General features: G+C 33.5%; 2 protein-coding genes across 2 annotated transcripts; one reads left to right on the top strand and one right to left on the bottom strand.

The window, feature by feature from the left end:
• The first annotated feature begins 1,406 nt into the window (after positions 1-1,406).
• On the top strand, positions 1,407-1,878 carry LOC110869489 (proline-rich antigen homolog). Its single transcript, XM_022118739.1, has 2 exons — positions 1,407-1,763; positions 1,825-1,878. Exons 1-2 carry the CDS (start codon positions 1,407-1,409, stop codon positions 1,876-1,878), a joined length of 411 nt encoding a protein of 136 aa, XP_021974431.1.
• A 1,015-nt stretch (positions 1,879-2,893) lies between these two features.
• On the bottom strand, positions 2,894-7,505 carry LOC110871928 (protein WVD2-like 7). Its single transcript, XM_022120684.2, has 8 exons — positions 7,260-7,505; positions 7,103-7,181; positions 4,916-5,668; positions 4,754-4,803; positions 4,029-4,088; positions 3,835-3,934; positions 3,645-3,746; positions 2,894-3,473 (listed from the first exon to the last, which is right to left on the bottom strand). The coding sequence occupies exons 2-8, from the start codon at positions 7,142-7,144 to the stop codon at positions 3,120-3,122; spliced, it is 1,461 nt and encodes a 486-aa protein (XP_021976376.1). The 5' UTR covers positions 7,145-7,181; positions 7,260-7,505; the 3' UTR covers positions 2,894-3,119.
• Positions 7,506-18,307: the final 10,802 nt, after the last annotated feature.

Here is an 18,307-nt window from a genome sequence, read left to right as displayed (position 1 = left end):
TCCTATTGGGGTCACTTTTCAGTTCTGGACTACTCGCATGTCAGAGAGTAGGTACATCGTACCAATAGGAAGCGTATTGCCCTATACGATTCCTATTGGTGTCGCATTTAATGTATTTAAACCCTATAGAAAACGTATTGGACTATACGTTTCATATTGAGGGATGTACAAAAATTTTCGGAGATGTCTAGATACCATCACCCTAACAAAAACAAACTCGCACAAAGTCATTAAACACGTAAACTTTTTACGTACATATTTGCTTTTATCTTTATTTATTGTTTATATTCCTTCGAAAGGAGAGATATATTTGATTTATTTCCTCAAAATCTTAGTATTGTTGGAGACAAAAGGAAAATTAAAGCTGTTAATAGAGAAAGGTCGGAGACAGTGTTAACCATTAACTCTTGAGACTTTGGACCGGATCGAATTTTTATATCACTTAGAAGTTAATACTAACTAAAAATTATAATATAAGAGGTGTAGGGTTCAAATCTTGTAAGGTGTCCACAAGAGACGTTGTGATGGCAAGATGTCTTCAATTTATATAAGAGGTGTAGAATTCAAATCGTGTAAGATGCAGGTATATAAATGTTTATTTAGAAGTAGATTAGTTTGTCGTTAAAAAAAACTAAGACACCACGCAGATTAAAATCGATTTTAATGACACGTATAAATTTGTTAAAATATTATAACACACTAACAGAATCAAGACATAAGTTATGACCCATAATCAAGATTCCTGTTTCCTATATTTTGTTATTAAAATGACATTTTGGATGCTTAAAACGTATTAAATACAAATAAACAAACATATCGAGTAAAATATAACTCATATAGTAATGTCATTTGAAGAATCGAAGGAGGGTGGGATGGTGCAAGTCTTACCATAATACTCTTATCCCAGGAGATAGAAAACTCGCTTCCGTTGTGACCTCAGCTCCAATATACCTCTTTATTATGTAAATTATAGTAAACTAGTTAACATAAAATATTTTTGAAACCAATTAAATTAATTTTATTTAATTACATGTGAAACTAAAGGTGTACATATGATAACATAAGTTGGGTGTTAATTTACTTTCAACTTGCTAATCAATAATAGAGGCCCAACTTGGCCGAGTTATTCAGACTCATGACTCAGGAACTGAGTTAGCTTTTCCCATATTTAGCACGACTCGGTAATTATGCATGAAGGACAGATGTGGCCCCTCACCATAAACAAAAGTCAAAAGTGACCCCTAAATATTGCAAATTTTCCCGCTTAGAGTTCATAGTCTTAAATCTATTTGTTGACTAGTAATAATAATTTCCACTCAAAACTACCCTTTTTAGTCCTTTCTTATTTATATCTCTTATTATATCTACTTCATAACACATTCATTTTCTCTAATTTTCACTTCAAAATGACCTCTATTGTCTACCAAATTCTCTCCACCCTCTTCTTTCTTTACATAACCCTAAATTCTTCGGCTGCGGTCGTAGGTCAGGAGTGTCCATATCCATGCTACCCACCGCCTATTGGCGGTGGCAATGGTGGTGGTGGTGGAAACAATCAGCCAACCACCACCACCACCTTTCCTCCGCCTTCTCAGACGGGAACTTACCCTCCACCATCCACTACATTCCCATATAACCCTCCAAACCCCAACTACTATGGCGGTGGACCGCCACCCCCAAACACTATAGTTCCATGGTTCCCTTATTACTCCCAAAAGCCACCGCATAGCACTGATCAACCTTCATCAACATGCAGCCGAATAGTACGATCGAATGTGATCTTTTTTGTTAGTTTTCTACTTTTCTCATTGTGGGCATGATTAGTATGAGTTGAACTATGGAGTTAGGATGTTGAAGAAAGGCAAGATTGCTGATTGAAGAAAAAGTAGAGGAAAAGAAAGTGGTGAAGAGATGATAAAAGTGACACATTGTTGACAACTTTTTCTTTATTTTAGTCTTGTTGATTTTAATGCTATCTAGAGATTTTTATTTATATTTTTCTATAATTATTAATGTACAACTGGTTGGTTATTGAAACTAGAAAGTCTTTGATTCATTATAGTCGTGTAACCTTTTTGTGACTGGTTTTGGATTTATAGAGAACAAGCTTAACTATGGAACATGTTTTTAGAAAGTTGTAATAAATTTGTTAACAAGGGTAGTTGGGTAACGTGTCAAAATAAATATTCTAACCAATATATGTCAAAACATGCCATTACAAAATATATCAATTTGATTCGGGGCAAAACAAAGCAAGCTTTGGACAAAAAGGGTTAGGCTTGAAATAGGTCTTAAAATAAATTTACCTACTATATTTGCTTTTATGACGGCTAAGAACAATAGATGGTACGGATGATGCTATCAGCGACGATGGTGAATAATGGTCCTTTTTTTACTTAATAACCAAGTTAATTTTTTCAATTAATGTGTCACTCACATGCGGGCATAATGGTCCTTTTTTTACTTAATAACTAAAACAAAATTAAACAAAAATAATATATATTAACAACAAAACTAATGAAAATAACCATTATGTCCTCATGTGAGTGACACGTGTTAACATAAATGACACCGCCAGATGAAAACTGTAACATAAAGGACATCCGATGTGATTTTGTTAGTCAAAGGACAGCGCCGACAATTTTGTTTAAACTTAAAGGACATAAAATGCAATTTAATCTTAAAATAAATTACTTGCCCTCTAAACAAATAAAATCAACTGTATAATTTCTTTTTCCCTTTTCCTTTTTCTAATTTGAACAGCAATTTCTTTTTTTCTTAGCTCAGAGCCTCGGGCAAAAAGACAACATGGGCTTAGGCCCAAACGTTACCAATTATTATAGGAGTGGGCTTTTGGGCCTAGGCCCAGTCTTTATGCACCTCAGAAAACCGATACATAGCAATCTAATATTTTCGTTCGTGAAACCTTTATACGTTTATAACCCTTTTATACATCAAGTAATACTAGAAAGCATTCATTTTACCTACTTTTAACGTTTTCCCTTATTAAGGGTATTTTAGTAATTTCCTAACGCGATCTACAACGTAGGTACAACAGCTTACTTGGTACATACATACCCCGTCTTTATTCCTCGCAAACCATCATTAAAACAACACGATCAGGTGGCAACACGGACCGCTAGGTAGCCGGGTTTGATCCCCGCACCCGTGTGAACTCGTTTCGTCTCTCTAACGCGTGCGCCTACAATTGCTTCATGCCCTTTTTGTTTCGGTAAATTCAAGTCCTTTTTCTTCTCTTGTATTGTTCTGAAAGGTTCTGGCCGACGGTATTTGCTAGTTACAGAAGTTGAAGAACCGGGTCTCGGGATTGATGAGCTGGCGGAATTTGATGGAACTCTTTTGGTGCCTGGAGCCATATATGAGCTGGCGGAATTTGATGGAACTCTTTTGGTGCTTGGAGCCATAGAAGCGGTTCGCGGTCTGTTTGGTGTTTTGTTATTAGATGATACAGCCTGTCATTTTAACCCGAGAATATTTCAGTTAGACCTGTTTTGACCCGAACCCATATTTACCCAAACATGGTTGACCCGTTAGTCCGTTAGCCAACCAATCCATTTTTCCGGGCTTAAAGAAACTACATTTTTTAAAGAAATGAAAGGACTACTGTATTATGACACGTATACCTTGTTTTGATCTAACGATCGAGCAGATTCTTTGTAAAATGAAGGCATTGGTGTTGCTTTGAAGTTGAGACTTTTACTGATCTCTGCAGCAGCCTTCTTTTCCTGATAATTCGAATAATTTAATTTAATATATAAATAATTAAATATCTAAATGAATTTCAGTAAAATGCTTGATAAACGCTCATCTTGCCTCTTTCCTCCGTTCTGCTCGTTGATCACTCTTAAAAGTGAAGCCCCCTGCAATATGATTGGCTTGTGACTTACTCGGAGTAGGATTATTCTGTTTAGTCCTGTGAATGTAGAGAAAAAGAAAAATTTTTAAAATATAATAAAAAAAAACTACTTTCCGATATTCACACAGGAAAGTTTTTAAACAGTTAGAACCTGTTGACGGTTTCTCGTGCTCCTGGAAGAGACTTTTCTGGTCTATATTCTTTCACAATACTGCAAAAAAAAAAAAAAAAAAAAAAAAACACTCTGCATAAGAAACTAGGGCTGCAAACGAACCGAACGAACACGAACAAGACCTTGTTCGTGTTCGTTTGTTAAGAAATATATGTGTTCACGAACACTTATCGAACGAGATTTTATGTTCGTGTTCGTTTGTTAAGGAAATGAACTTGTTCGTGTTCGTTTGTGTTTGTTTGTTAATTTTAGGCAACGAACGTCGACAAACACAAATGAGCACAAACTAATGTTCATGAACATAAACGGAAACAAACAAACACAAACAATCGTTCATGAACAGAAAATATAATACACCGACACTTATTAGATATATAATTTGTTAGAATTTTGAAGTATTTAAATATATATAAAAACTAAAAACACAAATGAACTATCGAACACAAACGAACACGTTACCGAACGTTCACGAACATAAATGAACGAACACGACCTCTGTTCATGTTTGTTCATTTAACTAAACGAACGAAATTTCTTGTTCGTGTTCGTTTGTTTAATAAATGAACAAACACAAACGAACTTCCCGCCGAACGGTTCACGAACTGTTCGCCGAACGTTTGGTTCGTTTGCAGCCCTATAAGAAACCATGCAGATTGTGTAGCTACTAGAAGATAAATTACACAGAAAATCACCAAATTGGATACCTTCTATTTGGTGGAGGTAATTTCGCCTTCGGAAAACTTGTACTTGATTCCTAATTGAAGGTATGTCGATAGCATAAATATCGTTATCATATGTCGATGTCATCTTATGTGACAACCTAAAATCAAAGTGATAATATAGTTTAACGATGATATTAAAGTTACCTCTGGTTTTAAAGTTCTTCTCCCTGAATGCGCTATGGAACTAGCAGGTCTAGGTGACTTCTTTACTTTTTCCTTCATTGGTAAAGCTTTGATTTCCCTTATTTTGGTTTTAGCAGACACTCTGGATGCGTCACTGGAAACAGTTCTTGAAACCTGAGCTAATTTGACACGGGCTTTCAGTTTCGGCTTTTCTGATGCCACATCGACCATTACAACCGAATCATTAAGGGTCACTTCCGTAGTTTCTTCTCTTTTGACCAAATCGACATTTGCAGTCCCAATCGCATGTGTTTCTTCTAGCTTAACGTGATCTTGACCAGTCATTGGATGGTCAACACTGCTGAGATTGGTGTTCTCAGCACATAACGTTTCAACGCTTTGATTTACGCGTATCTGAATTTCGGTTTCTTTGTCGTAACTGAAATGACCAGAACTATGAGGGCTCTCATCAAAACAAGTGAAATGCTTGCTCTCGTTGCCGTTTTCTGATTCTTGTAAATCATGCATATCATCATTTTCACTGGTAGCAACTTCTCTTCCGTCTTGATTTTCAGAGGAGTTTTGTTTCAGAAGGGCTTTTCGTTTAAAATGAGCTTCAAAATATGCCTTTTTCTCGGTAACTGTACCTGGTTTTGAGTATTTCTCAACCTCTTCAAGATACCGGTTATGTGAAAACGATGATCTTCTTTCCCATGATAATGATTCGGATTCAAATCGTCCAAACGAGATTGATCCAGAGTGCAAGAGATCTGCCTGTCCAATTGAAGTGATTTTAAGATATTAAGATTTAAAAAAAGAGTGTGTAAACCATTTATGTTTAGTAATTTTGAACATTAGCGAGTAACAATGTCAATACGCCCTATTGTTGTTATAGATCTTTGAGGATCTCAACAAATGTAAGTATAGACTAAAGCTAATTGCTAATTTACATATTCAGGTTTCAAATTACTCAAAGTAAATGATCTTATGATTTGCTGTAACTAACTGTTATTCCATTTTGAACCACCGGTTTATCAACCGATCACAACGAGTCGACATTTTACTAAAAAAACAGCAGATTAACTCAAGCTTCTCATAAGCAACATAGAATCAGCAATCACTTGCAATTACATACAATCAAATATTCAAATACTTAAAATTACAGATAGTTACTTCCATGCGATTTACATACAAGCGTCTAGGGCTGCAAACGAACCGAACGTTCGGCGAACAGTTCGTGAACCGTTCGGTGGGAAGTTCGTTTGTGTTCGTTCGTTTATTAAACAAACGAACACGAACAAGAAATTTTGTTCGTTTAGTTAAATAAACAAACATAAACATAGGTCATGTTCGTTCGTTTATGTTCGTAAACGTTCGGTAACGTGTCCATTTGTGTTCGATAGTTCATTAGTGTTTTTAGTTTTTATATCTATTTAAATACTTCAAAATGCCGACAAATTAAATATCTAATAAGTGTCAGTGTATTATATATTATGTACATGAAACGATTGTTTGTGTTCGTTTGATTTCATTTGTGTTCATGAACATTAGTTTGTGCTCATTTGTGTTCCTCAACGTTCGTTTTTGTTCGTTGCCTAAAATTAACAAACACAAACGAACACGAACACGAACAAGTTCATTTCCTTAACAAACGAACACGAACATAAAATCTCGTTTGATAAGTTTTCGTGAACACATATATTTCTAAACAAACGAACACGAACAAGGTCTTGTTCGTGTTTGTTCGGTTCGTTTGCAGCCCTACAAGCGTCTGCCGACATCAAAACTAATTTACATATTCAGGTTTCAAAATTTCAAATAACTCAACTAAATGATCTTATGATTTGTTGCAACTAACTGTTATTCTATTCCGAGCCACCTGTTTAACGAACGATCACAACGAGTTGACATTTTAATAAAACAGCAGCAATTTAAGCAACACAGATTTCAGTTTCAGAACCAGATCTCATAAGCAACACATAAATCAACAATCACTTGCAATTACATACAATCAAATACTTCAAAATCACAAATAGTTACTTCCATGCAACATATTTAATAAATGAAATCAAACCTGTAACCGCTACATAGATTACATCACAACTAAATCTAATCACCTTCAATCATATTCTCACAACGAACTAATCAATCAAACGGTTAAATCACAATTGAAACAAACCAGATCTAGCAACAAAAACGAAGGATTACCTGAAAATTAAACCGTAACGGTTCTTCAATTTGACCAGCCATTAGAGCAACAAGTTCAAAGCATCAGTAAACAACAAGGCTGCAATTGATGAAGAGAAAATCAACATTAGTGAAAGAAATATATATGTAATTAGCAACATAAATGAAGAATACATACAGAGATATAGAGATAGAGAGAGATAGAGAGAGAGAGTGTGTGTGTTAAGGAAGATGAGAGGTGAATTAGGGTGAAAGGAAGAAGATGATGATTGAAGACAAGTATTTGTGATCTGATTGGGTTCTTTGCTTGGAAGAGTATACAAGCGGTAGATTTGGAAGAAATAAAGAGAGGGAGGGAGTCAGTGAGTGTGAGTGAATAAAAAGGTAGCCATCATCACCTGCTCTTTTTGTTTCAACCTTTCTTCTTTCACTTATATTATTTTTTATAAAAAATAATATATAATAATATTAAAGGCTAGTATTATTTTGAATGAAAAATCGAATTAATAGGTATGAAATATGTGTAATTATATGTGGTTTTAATAAATAGAACTTATGTATGGTATGGGTAGCTGTAGCTAGGGCTGCAAACGCATCAAACTTTCGATGAACTGTTCGTGAACTGTTTGGGGGAAAATAAGAAATTTTGTTTGTTTAATTAAATGAACGGATATGAACAAAGGTCGTGTTCGTTCATTTATGTCCTTGAACGTTCGGTAGCGTGTTTCTTTGTGTTCGATAGATTATTTGTGTTTTTAGTTTTTATATATTTTAATTAGATATATCAAAATTCTGATAAATAAAATATTTAATAAGTGTTCGTGTATTATATATTTTGCTCATGAATGTTTGTTTGTGTTCGTTTCTTTCCATTTGTGTTCGTTCATGAACATTAGTTTGTGCTCATTTGTGTTCATCAACGTTTGTTATTGTTCGCTCCCTAAATTAACAAACAAACACAAACATAAAATCTTATTCGGTAAACGTTCATGAACACATATATTTCTTAACAGACGAACACAAACAAGGTATTGTTCGGTTCGTTTGTAGCCCAATGTTTCGCTTTTCTAATTAGAAGATTGTTTTTTTTTCAGATATTCTAATTATTATACAATATATTCTAGGTGTTTATGCTTATGGTATGGGAGGCTCATTAGGATGATTGCTCTTTAAATATTGAAGTTTTTTTTTTTCTTAGAAGCTTCAACGTTCTTGACTATAAGAGTGTCCCGATTGTAACAAACCCTCGATTGTCATACGGTGATATGCTTTGCTTTGTGGTGACCCCTACTCTATTTAGAATACTTTTTTTTAACGGCCAACAAAATAAATTCTAAGAACTCTCGAGGCACCCACTAGACCAAACGGAGTACTCCGAGAGTAACCTGAGTCCACAACAAATTTCGGGGAAAACCCGGTAACTCACATTTCCGTAGGCACGACGGTAAAATTACCAGTAAAACTCGTTTGGCTCAAGGATCGAACCCAGGTTTCCCTGGGTCTCCGATCATTGCCCACCAATGCCTCACTCTGCACAAAATGGGAGTTGAACTTGCATCTCTCAAGAGAAATGCAAGCCTTCCACCACTTGATCTAGAGATTATTGACTCTATTCAAAATACTAAAGGCCCCTGCCGAAGATTTGAGGGCAATTATTGAAATGAGAAAGGCTTATAGGCTTCTAATGTTGAGTGACACATTCAAAATATATAGCACACACTAGAAAATACTTAGGAAAGGTGTATGTGCGGAGCTTGAGCCTTGTATGTTCATCCATTTTGCCAAGAGTTAGGTTGTTAGCCTACTCTTAAGTCGTTACTTTTATATAACAAAACCCGTTCGCCCCTTAGGTCGTGAAGCTACGACGAGAGTTTCGTATAATAATAAAGCTAGGATTTGATCTAAAATACATGTAAAGCTAAAGAACGAAGAAAATCTTATTTATATTTATATACCATACATTTTCTATGGAAGGGAATGGTGCCAGACAGCTGTCTGACACTTCCCCATTGGTCCAGCCAAATTATCATTTTACCCCGTTTAGATTTACACTTTTGTCATTGGTTATGTTTAAATTAAAAATCAAAAGTTGATATTCACGTTAAAAAGATTTCACCTTTTGGGCACAAAAAGATGTAATAAATTAGCTCTTTAATGATAATAACAATACTATTGTTGCCGTTTGTGTGAGTATGACTAAATAATTGACGATTTGACCCTTTTGCTTTTGGTTGATCTTATCTATTAATATGTTTGTAGATAAAGACGATGTGAATAATAATATGTTTTAAAGGCGGCATATTGATTTTAAAGGACGATGTTACCCTTCGTTTGGATGGCTTATTGTTCCTGTGAGGCCAACATCAAGATATCTGGACCATACCATAAATCCACTAACCCCTTAAAGTTTAGATAATCAATTTATTTATTGTGATGTCAATTATCTCTACTTAGAGTCAGTCGTCGATAGACAGTTTCTAGAGCCGTTGTGGCCCGAGGTGAAGGCGATGGCGAACGATGCGAGGAAAGAGGGGTGTCTTTGCAGGTGCTAAACGCCCTCAGAAAAGGTCTATAAGAGGTTGAGGAGGGAGGGAGCGTTTGAACGTGTTTTAAGACAACCTCGACTCATGAGTAGAAGCGCACAAAATAACCGGTTGATTAACCGTAACAGGTTAATAACCGCTCAAGGAATACCCGGTTAGTGGTTATTTTTAACCATAGTTAGTAACCGGTTATAAATATTTAGTAGCCGGTTATTAACAGGTTTTTTAACCTGGAGACCGGTTAACCGAAAAATAAACCCAAAAATTAAAAAAAAAAGAAAAAAAAAACATTTATTAACAAAAAATAACTGGTAATTAACCGAACAAGTTAAAGTAATTAACCGGACCAGTTAAAAAATAACTGGTTAAAGTAATAACCGGTTAAAATCAAAAAGTCAAATTAACATGTATAACCGGTTATTTGGATTTAACCACCTCTACTCATGAGTGACGTGGATTTTTTAAGAGACTCGATTTGAAGAATTCTTAGATCCGCTAATTTTGTTTGGTTTAGATCTTGCCACGATTTAGTTCATAAGAGATCAATGTATCATAATATGATCAATAATTCTACACAAATCCAATCAAAACAATTTAATATATTTGTACCTTATTGGTTTCTATACACATAATATTGTTTTCTTTTTTAACATTTTATTTTGAAAGGTCCACTTTGCAACTTTATTTTAATATTAAACAATAAATAAACTATAGCCCAATTATTTGTTGTGATAATCAAATATATGATAATATGATTAAAGACTAAACCAAATCGTTTTATTGAAATAAAATAAATATAGTATGTTTTTGAAAATCCTTGAAGTATAACAACTAAGTTATTATTTATTTTTTTAAACGCAACAACTAAATTATTTGTATTTATGATCACGTCCACATCACATAGACCAACAAGGCCAGTTCGTTTTGGTGTTACTTTCATAGAACTCAGATTTATGCGATATAATATTATAAGATTATTTGTATATTTGCGTTAGTTAAGTATTATATTCAGCTTATTGATATTTTTAACATACATGTACTATGAGTTGTTAGTATAATTATTAACAAAAACTATGCTTCTAAATGAATCATTGTTTGTGACCCGTTTTTCGTGTATCTTCATTCATTAACCGAATACATACAGAAGGTATCTAATTAAACGACGAACACATATCTCGTTCTTGCATTTATGTTCGTAATTGTTTATTAAGCGAACATAAACACGTTCATTTTTAATGAACTAAGGGGATAAGATATCCGTGTGTTTAAATGTACGTGTCCGTTTCTTAGTTTGTTAAAGTCAAACGAGCAAGGCCCATTCGCGTTTGTTAGGTTCTTTATCAGCCTAAGAAAAACTAAAAATAAAACTATGGACATTCACTCGTATACAACTTTTATTACAATAAGTGCATGGATAGAACCAGGGGATCTATTGGTTATATTTATAAAAAAGCTTAGTATTTTAAGAGAAAAATTAGTTGGACCCCTTAGCTATAGCCTATAATTGATAGATGATAGAACCTTACGCTAATCTTCCGACTAAGAAGTTTTGATTTCGCCATTCAATAAGAGCACAAGGTCGTCACTCATCCCGTGACGTTACATAAGTACATGATATAGATACTCGGGGCATGGTAGCATGCCATGCTTTAGAAATGACTTAAAAATACAAATACTTACGATTATGTGATTTCTGTTTTATTTTTTGTAATTTAAATTTATGTTCTAATTCATGTGATCAATGCATCTATATATTTGTATAGATCTAAACATACAAATTCATCATCAAACCTACTTGAGTGCCCCTCTAGTCTCGAATGAGATGAAACTTGCAATATAGGACATATTGATGAACGAATCGACTTAACTCTTAAACTTGTCGGGGGTATTATGACATGGTATATAGTGAGGAGAGAGAGAAAAAGAGAAGACATGACAATAAATGATCATTTACTAGGTTGTCAAAAAAAAAAATTTAAGGCTTGTCCTTGAATAAAAATCAAAGAGAAATGATAGAACATGTTTTTTTCTTATGACTTGGTATGTTGCGAACACTCTAGTGAAGTCAACCTAAAAATGCTAAATGCAAAGCGGTGTGAACTTTTTATTCATGCCAAAACATAAATAAATAATTATGGTGGTCATGGTCGTCTCTAATTGAAAAATTGATTCTTTGCAACAAGTAAAAAATGGGTTTCTTAAATAGGGATGTGTGTGTATATATAGAGAAATTAATATGACAATACTTGTTATTACAAAAAATAAAAACAAAATTACTATATATTATTACTATATATTACTAATAGAATTAAAATAAATAGTGATTTTAATATTATAATAATATATAGTTTTTTTAATATTTTATTTTTTTAATATTATAATAATATTGAAATGAATAGTGATTTTAATATTATAATAATATATAGTTTTTTTAATATTTTTATTTTTTTAATATTATAATAATAGTTATTTTGTTTACTTTTTAATTTTAATCCTTTTTTTAATATCAGAGGTTGGGATAAGTTTGGTGTCAACCGGTATCGAACCGGTACTGGTATCGAAAATACTGGGACGGTCCTGTTCGGTATCAGTACATGAAGGTAAAAACCGGCACTAATACAGAAAACACCAAAAGTTGGTGCCGAATTGATATGGGAAATATTTTGGTTCGGGAAATTCAGTGCTGCTACCCAGTACCATTTGCTCATCCCTGATCACGGTTACCGTACGAACAACGGTATCATACAACTTTTTTTTGTTGATTTTCTTCAACTTTTAAATTTTTTTCTTTTTTTTAGTTTCACGGGCAGGGATGAGCTCGGTGCCAGCCGATACAGAATCGGTTCTGATACTGAAAATACCGGTTACGGTACCAGTATATGAAGGTAAAAAACGGTAGTGAACCGGTACCATGAACGCCAAAAGTCGGTACCGAATTGGTACTTAAGATCTTTCGGTTCGGCAAATTTGGTACTGGTACCCAAAACAATTTGCTCATCTCTGACCACGAGTTTCATACGAACAACATCGTTACCATACAACTATTTTGGTTGATTTTCTTTCGGTTATCTTTTAGTGTTTTTTCTATATTTTCTTTTTATTCTTGTCAGCGGTTCCGTTCGCAACACGCTCGTAGTGATTTCAAAACACATATAAACACAGACTAAATTAAACCTAGTTATTATAGCAAATTGACTTATGTTACATAGTTAAATGGATTGCGAGATTCTATTAGCATTCTCAAACAAAATTATTATAGCAAAGTTTTTGTTGCCAACCCATTAATTCTTTATTGTGACATTATGGGTGTAAGTTAGACTTAACAACTTCATTTATCTTAATCGGTTATCCAAATGAACAATTCTAGGCAAAGCTGGGGAGTTAAATTGTTAATTGTCTAATCGGTTATCCATAGTCAGTTAGTCGCTCATCTCTATTTTTCTGAAATTCCAAATTGTCACAATAATTAATTGTTAATTAGCCTATTATTTTGAGTGTTAAAAGGGCCAAATGGGTGGTGAGTATGTGATTTAAATGATTAGCTAAGTAATAGGTTAATGGTAGATGGTTATTGACACAGTGAGCCTCCTCTAAGACGTGAAATTACTACGAGGTTTATATTAGTTTTATATATGTTAATCGATCTATGGTACCTAAATGACACAAAAGGATTGATTCAAATCTGAATCATGGGCCATTCACGGACGCCCACTATGCACACCCTCTGAAACGCCCCTTGATGTTCATTACATGTCTAGTTAGCTTTATATTTTGTAGGAGTTACACAAAAAAAAACTTTGCAATATGAATGTACTATTATTTAAGTATTCTAGATTTTTAGAAGGTTGAAATCCAAAAAAAAGTAGTACAAATGGACATTACATTAATGCTATATAAGTAGGAAAGAACAGTGAAGTTACATGAGTGAAATGTACTCGCTAGATTACTACATCTCATCAACTTAGGAGCTTTGGAGTAGGGATGAATATTGTATAATGAAAACGACACATCATGTGATGTTCCATTTAGTCATTCAATTGGACGATGATCGGTAGTGTACTCTTTAAAAATGGTGAAAATTGCATGTCCTAAGGTACGTGATGAACTCTACATTATAGATAAATGGTGCAAACAACGGGTTTAATAAGGTTAAACACGTCAAGTTGCACGCCTTCTAAGACGTCCTTGATGGTCGTTACGTGTCTAGCTAGCTTTAAAATTTTATAAAAGTTACAAAAAAGTAGCTTTGTGATATAAATGCATTATACTATCATTTAAGTAGTGTAGATATTTTGAAGGTTGAAATACCCAAAAATTATAGTATAAATGTTCCTACACTAATAAACGAAAATCTTTTTGTATACGTGTCACTCCCTGGTGCCTCCTCCCTTTTAATAATAATATTACATATTAATTTTTATACACAAAATATAATATAATATTAATTAATATAGTTAGAGATAAAAGTATAAATTCAAATTTAACTAATAATTATCTATAACAAATATAAATGTATCAAATAATATAATAAGTATAATATTATTTAATATAGTTTAGAGATCAAACATATAATTTCAAATTTAATTAATAGTAAATTACTTTTTTAGTCCCTATGTTTTAGTGGTTTTAACTACTTGAATCCAAAATCAAAAAGTTTAACGCCCTGAGTCTCTAACCGCTCATTCACACCCCTGTAAAAAATTCAAAAAACTCTTTGTAAGGCCGAGTTCTCTGAGTTCTCACAACTTGTAGAATTTTTCATTTTACCCTAACCATATATATTTGTTAAGATAAAATATATATTATTTGGATATAAACAATAATTACTAATAAAGTATCAAATCACATGTACAAATACTTATAGTATATAACTTAGAACACTAAAATTACAAGCGGGTTATCTAAATAAAGTACCAAATTATCTTTTAAGCGAACACTAAATGGTTTTTAAAAGACATATTTTTTTTGTTATTAAGTATATAACATTATATTTACTTAAACCCTAGTGATACACGTGTTCAATATTTTCTTCCAATTTTAAATTTATGTTAATATCAATATGTTTTCATCTTAAAAAATGGTCCAACTTCCTAATAACATTGAGTTTTAAATATTAAACTTAGTTTCAATCATATTACGCAACTAAAAACATTATCATCATGCTAAATAAAGACATTATATAATATTATAAAAATTTTAATTTGAATATTTAAATGTCGACTACTAATTAAAAAAGGTATTGTAGACGCTCAAATTTATAGTTTAAAAAACTTTAGTCCTATTGTTTTAATCGTGTACTTTATTTTTAGTATGATTTTTTTAAATGTAATATTTCTATACAATGATGATATTCGTATCTTGTCTCATGATCCATATATCTAAAATAGTATTTATATCAAAGAATTTTTTATATCAGTAATATACATAATAGAATTTAATTACAATTCATTTACCATAACCTCATAACTTATAATTATTTTTAAAAATACTTACAATCTTATGATCATTATTTTTTTTATTTTTTAGTGTTACTTCTTTTTAAGACATATAATAAAATGGATTGTAGTATCTCAAAAGAGAAGTGAAAACTTAGAAAATTATTTTGAATAGCGAAAATATAACTGTTCTTTTGTTTTACTATTTTATCTAAATAAGTCATTTCATTAATAAGGATTATATACAAGTTTATAATTTACATTTTTCCGTCATTTAACCCGTGTAATACACGGGGTTATAAGCTAGTGTATAATACATTAATGCATATATAGGAAAGAGCAATGAAGTTACATGTGTGAAGTGTATCCATAGATTACATCTCATCAACTTTGGAGGAGGGATGGATATTGTATAGTGAAAGTGGCACGTCATGTGATGTTACATTTATTCATTCATTTGAATGATGATTGGTAGTGTACTCTTTAAAATGGTGAAATTTCATGTCCTATGCTACATGAACTCTACATTATATATGAATGATGCAAACAATGAGTTTAATAAGGTTAAACATGTCATCGTGCACACCCTCTAAGATGTCCCTAATGGTCGTCACGTACTTACGTGTCTAGTTAGCTTTAAATGTCGTAGGAGATATAAAAAAAAACTTTGTAATATCAATGTATTATACTATTCTATATGTAATATCCGGTCACTTGTACCACTAATATTGTCACTTTGTAATTTGCATAGGGTGCTACCATGATCCATGTTAATATTTTCAGTATTGTTGCAATCCCACATTTCCTTAGGAACTCATCGTCCTCGATAAGGTTTGCCCACCATCCTGAATGACACGAGAGTAACTCCGATACCATTTGTAACACTAACTCACAGATTTTTTTTGTTTGTCTTGGTGGAGACTTTCCACGAGCTCACCCATCCTAGGACTACTCCCACCTGAGCACGCTTAATTAAGGAGTTTTCATCTACTCCATAAACAATAGGCCCAGAACACATTGGTGATATAAGAGGCAGTGTATTTCTTATGAACTGTAACAACTGCCACTAAAATCAATAATTAGGACAATAATTAGTTAATAAGGAAACCCTAATTAAGACACCCAAATAATTCTGCACTAGCCCTAAAATTTTCAGAATGATCAGAATCAGGATCAGGGCCCCTAAAACTCGAGGGGGGTAAACCCTAGTTGATAATTATCCTAATTAAAACGTTGCTAACAGCTGATTGGTTGAAATTGTTGATTCATACAAGCTACTCCCGTGCATGGCAAGTCTAGGTTTTATAGGTATCCCTTACGAACCGTAAGGGATCAGGCTTACGGTCCGTAAGCAAGGCCAAATTTTGGCTATAAATAGCCGACCTTGGGACTTGCACAGGGGAATTAAAACGACGTAAAACACTTCTGTGTACGTCGAGTTCAGGGCAATATATCACAATTAAACACACACACGATCACGAGGTGCTGCCGCAATCAGGGTAATAACTCGATCGCTATTACGATTCAACGTCCGATCGATTATAACTATCCAACGATTGTCCGAGTGCTGCTCAAATTGAGCTTGTACTTTGTTATTCATTGTGATTTCGACTTGAATGTTTGAGTGTTGTTCGAATTCGGACTATGCTCTGTCATTCGTTGTGAATCCATTGAATTGTTAAGTATCGCACTTGATAATAGTTGTGAAGGTTTAATCTCGTGAATTGACGTAACTGCTGAATTAGTTACTAATCCCGTTTGTGTGTGCATTGTTATTTAAATTAGGTTAAAAGGCTAATCAGTAAAGCTTATACTCTACTCGTAAATCTGCAATGTGAGTCATTCCTCTTTTATAAACTCTTTTCTCACAGTTTGTGAGTCATTCTCTTTTTATCAACTGTTTTACAAAACTCCAAGTTATTTTCAAAGTTATAATTACAGGGATTAAGTCTATGTAATCACCAAAGTACAGCCGGTATGTGGGGTTTTGTATACATTACTTAGTTCCCGTCACACTTGGACAACGAGTTAGCCAAGGGGTGATCTGACCACAGTCACAGACACCATTTGGACAACGAGATAGCCAATGGGTAGTCGAGTGACAAGTACTGTGGGTAGTTGGTTTGATATCAGAAACATTGTAATTCCCCTTAATACTGTAGATTATAACAAATGTGTCGTTTTCAGTAAAATGAATAATTCACTCAGTATTTCCCTGCTGACAAAACCTTTTTCAAACATGTTTCAGGTGATCTGGTATGAGCAAAGAAAAGTGTCGTGGAGCACTCCCAGCTTAGAAAAGTGGCTCAATGTGAATAAATAAATGAACATGTTTTGAAAATAAAGATTTCCCGGAGAAATCACATTATTGTAAATTTTGGGAATTTATTCCTAAATTATGAAACGAGCAGTTTAAGTTATTAAAGAGATCCTGTTTTAAAAAGACTTCCGCTGTCGCCTAAATTAAATACCACGGGATTCCTGTCCCGCGGCTCATGAAACGGGTCAAACCGGGTCGGGGGCCGTGACAGGAAAAGGTGGTATCAGAGCCACTGTTTTAAGCTTACTGATTAAGCTCACTATGTTAAATTAGGAAAGTTTTATTTGTCATTCTGTGAATATATGCTTATTAACTGATTAATTGTTAAAATTACAGTATCGGTAAACAAAAGATTTCTGCTATCTATCGCAAACTAGATAGTACACCTAAAGAACAGGGAACCTCTTCCTCCAAAACTCCTACCAATTTAGAAGAGGGAATCTTTGTCCGTAAGGCAAATTATGAAAACCCACTTACACCGGAGAAAAGGAATTCAATCCTTAGAAAAGGTCAAGAGAAAAAGAAACCCCAAACCAAGAGAGTGAGGTTTAACCCAGAAATTCAGGAAATTAATAATAATCCACCAGGGGAAATTAACTTAGATGAAAAATGGGCAAATCCGTATCTACTCGCTATTGTAGCAGAAAATGCAAATCTTTAAACTTTAAACCTAGAAATGTTTACTTCCTAGTAAATAAATAAATAAGATCTGAATGTGTTCTGTTTGCTGTATGTTGTACAAATTGGTATGCAATAAAAATGTTTATTTGTTAAGCTTTGTTCCAAAGTTTTAACTTATCATTTCGTGCATTTTGCATATATGCCGTACAACATGAATGAGATGTCGGAAGCATTTCAGAATCTTAACCTCTATCCTGTGCCGATTGAAGTCTCCTACAACTTCACTGGTTACATTGCTGACATAGAG

Source organism: Helianthus annuus, chromosome 8, assembly GCF_002127325.2.
Source record: "Helianthus annuus cultivar XRQ/B chromosome 8, HanXRQr2.0-SUNRISE, whole genome shotgun sequence".
Classification (NCBI taxonomy): domain Eukaryota; kingdom Viridiplantae; phylum Streptophyta; class Magnoliopsida; order Asterales; family Asteraceae; genus Helianthus; species Helianthus annuus.
This window is presented reverse-complemented; position numbering and strand designations above follow the sequence as displayed.

Coding starts and splice junctions, on each gene's coding strand:
- LOC110869489 (XM_022118739.1), top strand. CDS start 1,407: ATGACCTCTATTGTCTACCAAATTCTCTCCACCCTCTTCTTTCTTTAC. Junction 1,764..1,824: donor CATCAACATGCAGCCGAATA/GTACGATCGAAT, acceptor GGGCATGATTAG/TATGAGTTGAACTATGGAGT.
- LOC110871928 (XM_022120684.2), bottom strand. CDS start 7,144: ATGGCTGGTCAAATTGAAGAACCGTTACGGTTTAATTTTCAG. Junction 4,804..4,915: donor GAAGAACTTTAAAACCAGAG/GTAACTTTAATA, acceptor ACCTTCAATTAG/GAATCAAGTACAAGTTTTCC. Junction 3,474..3,644: donor GATCGTTAGATCAAAACAAG/GTATACGTGTCA, acceptor TTAAAATGACAG/GCTGTATCATCTAATAACAA.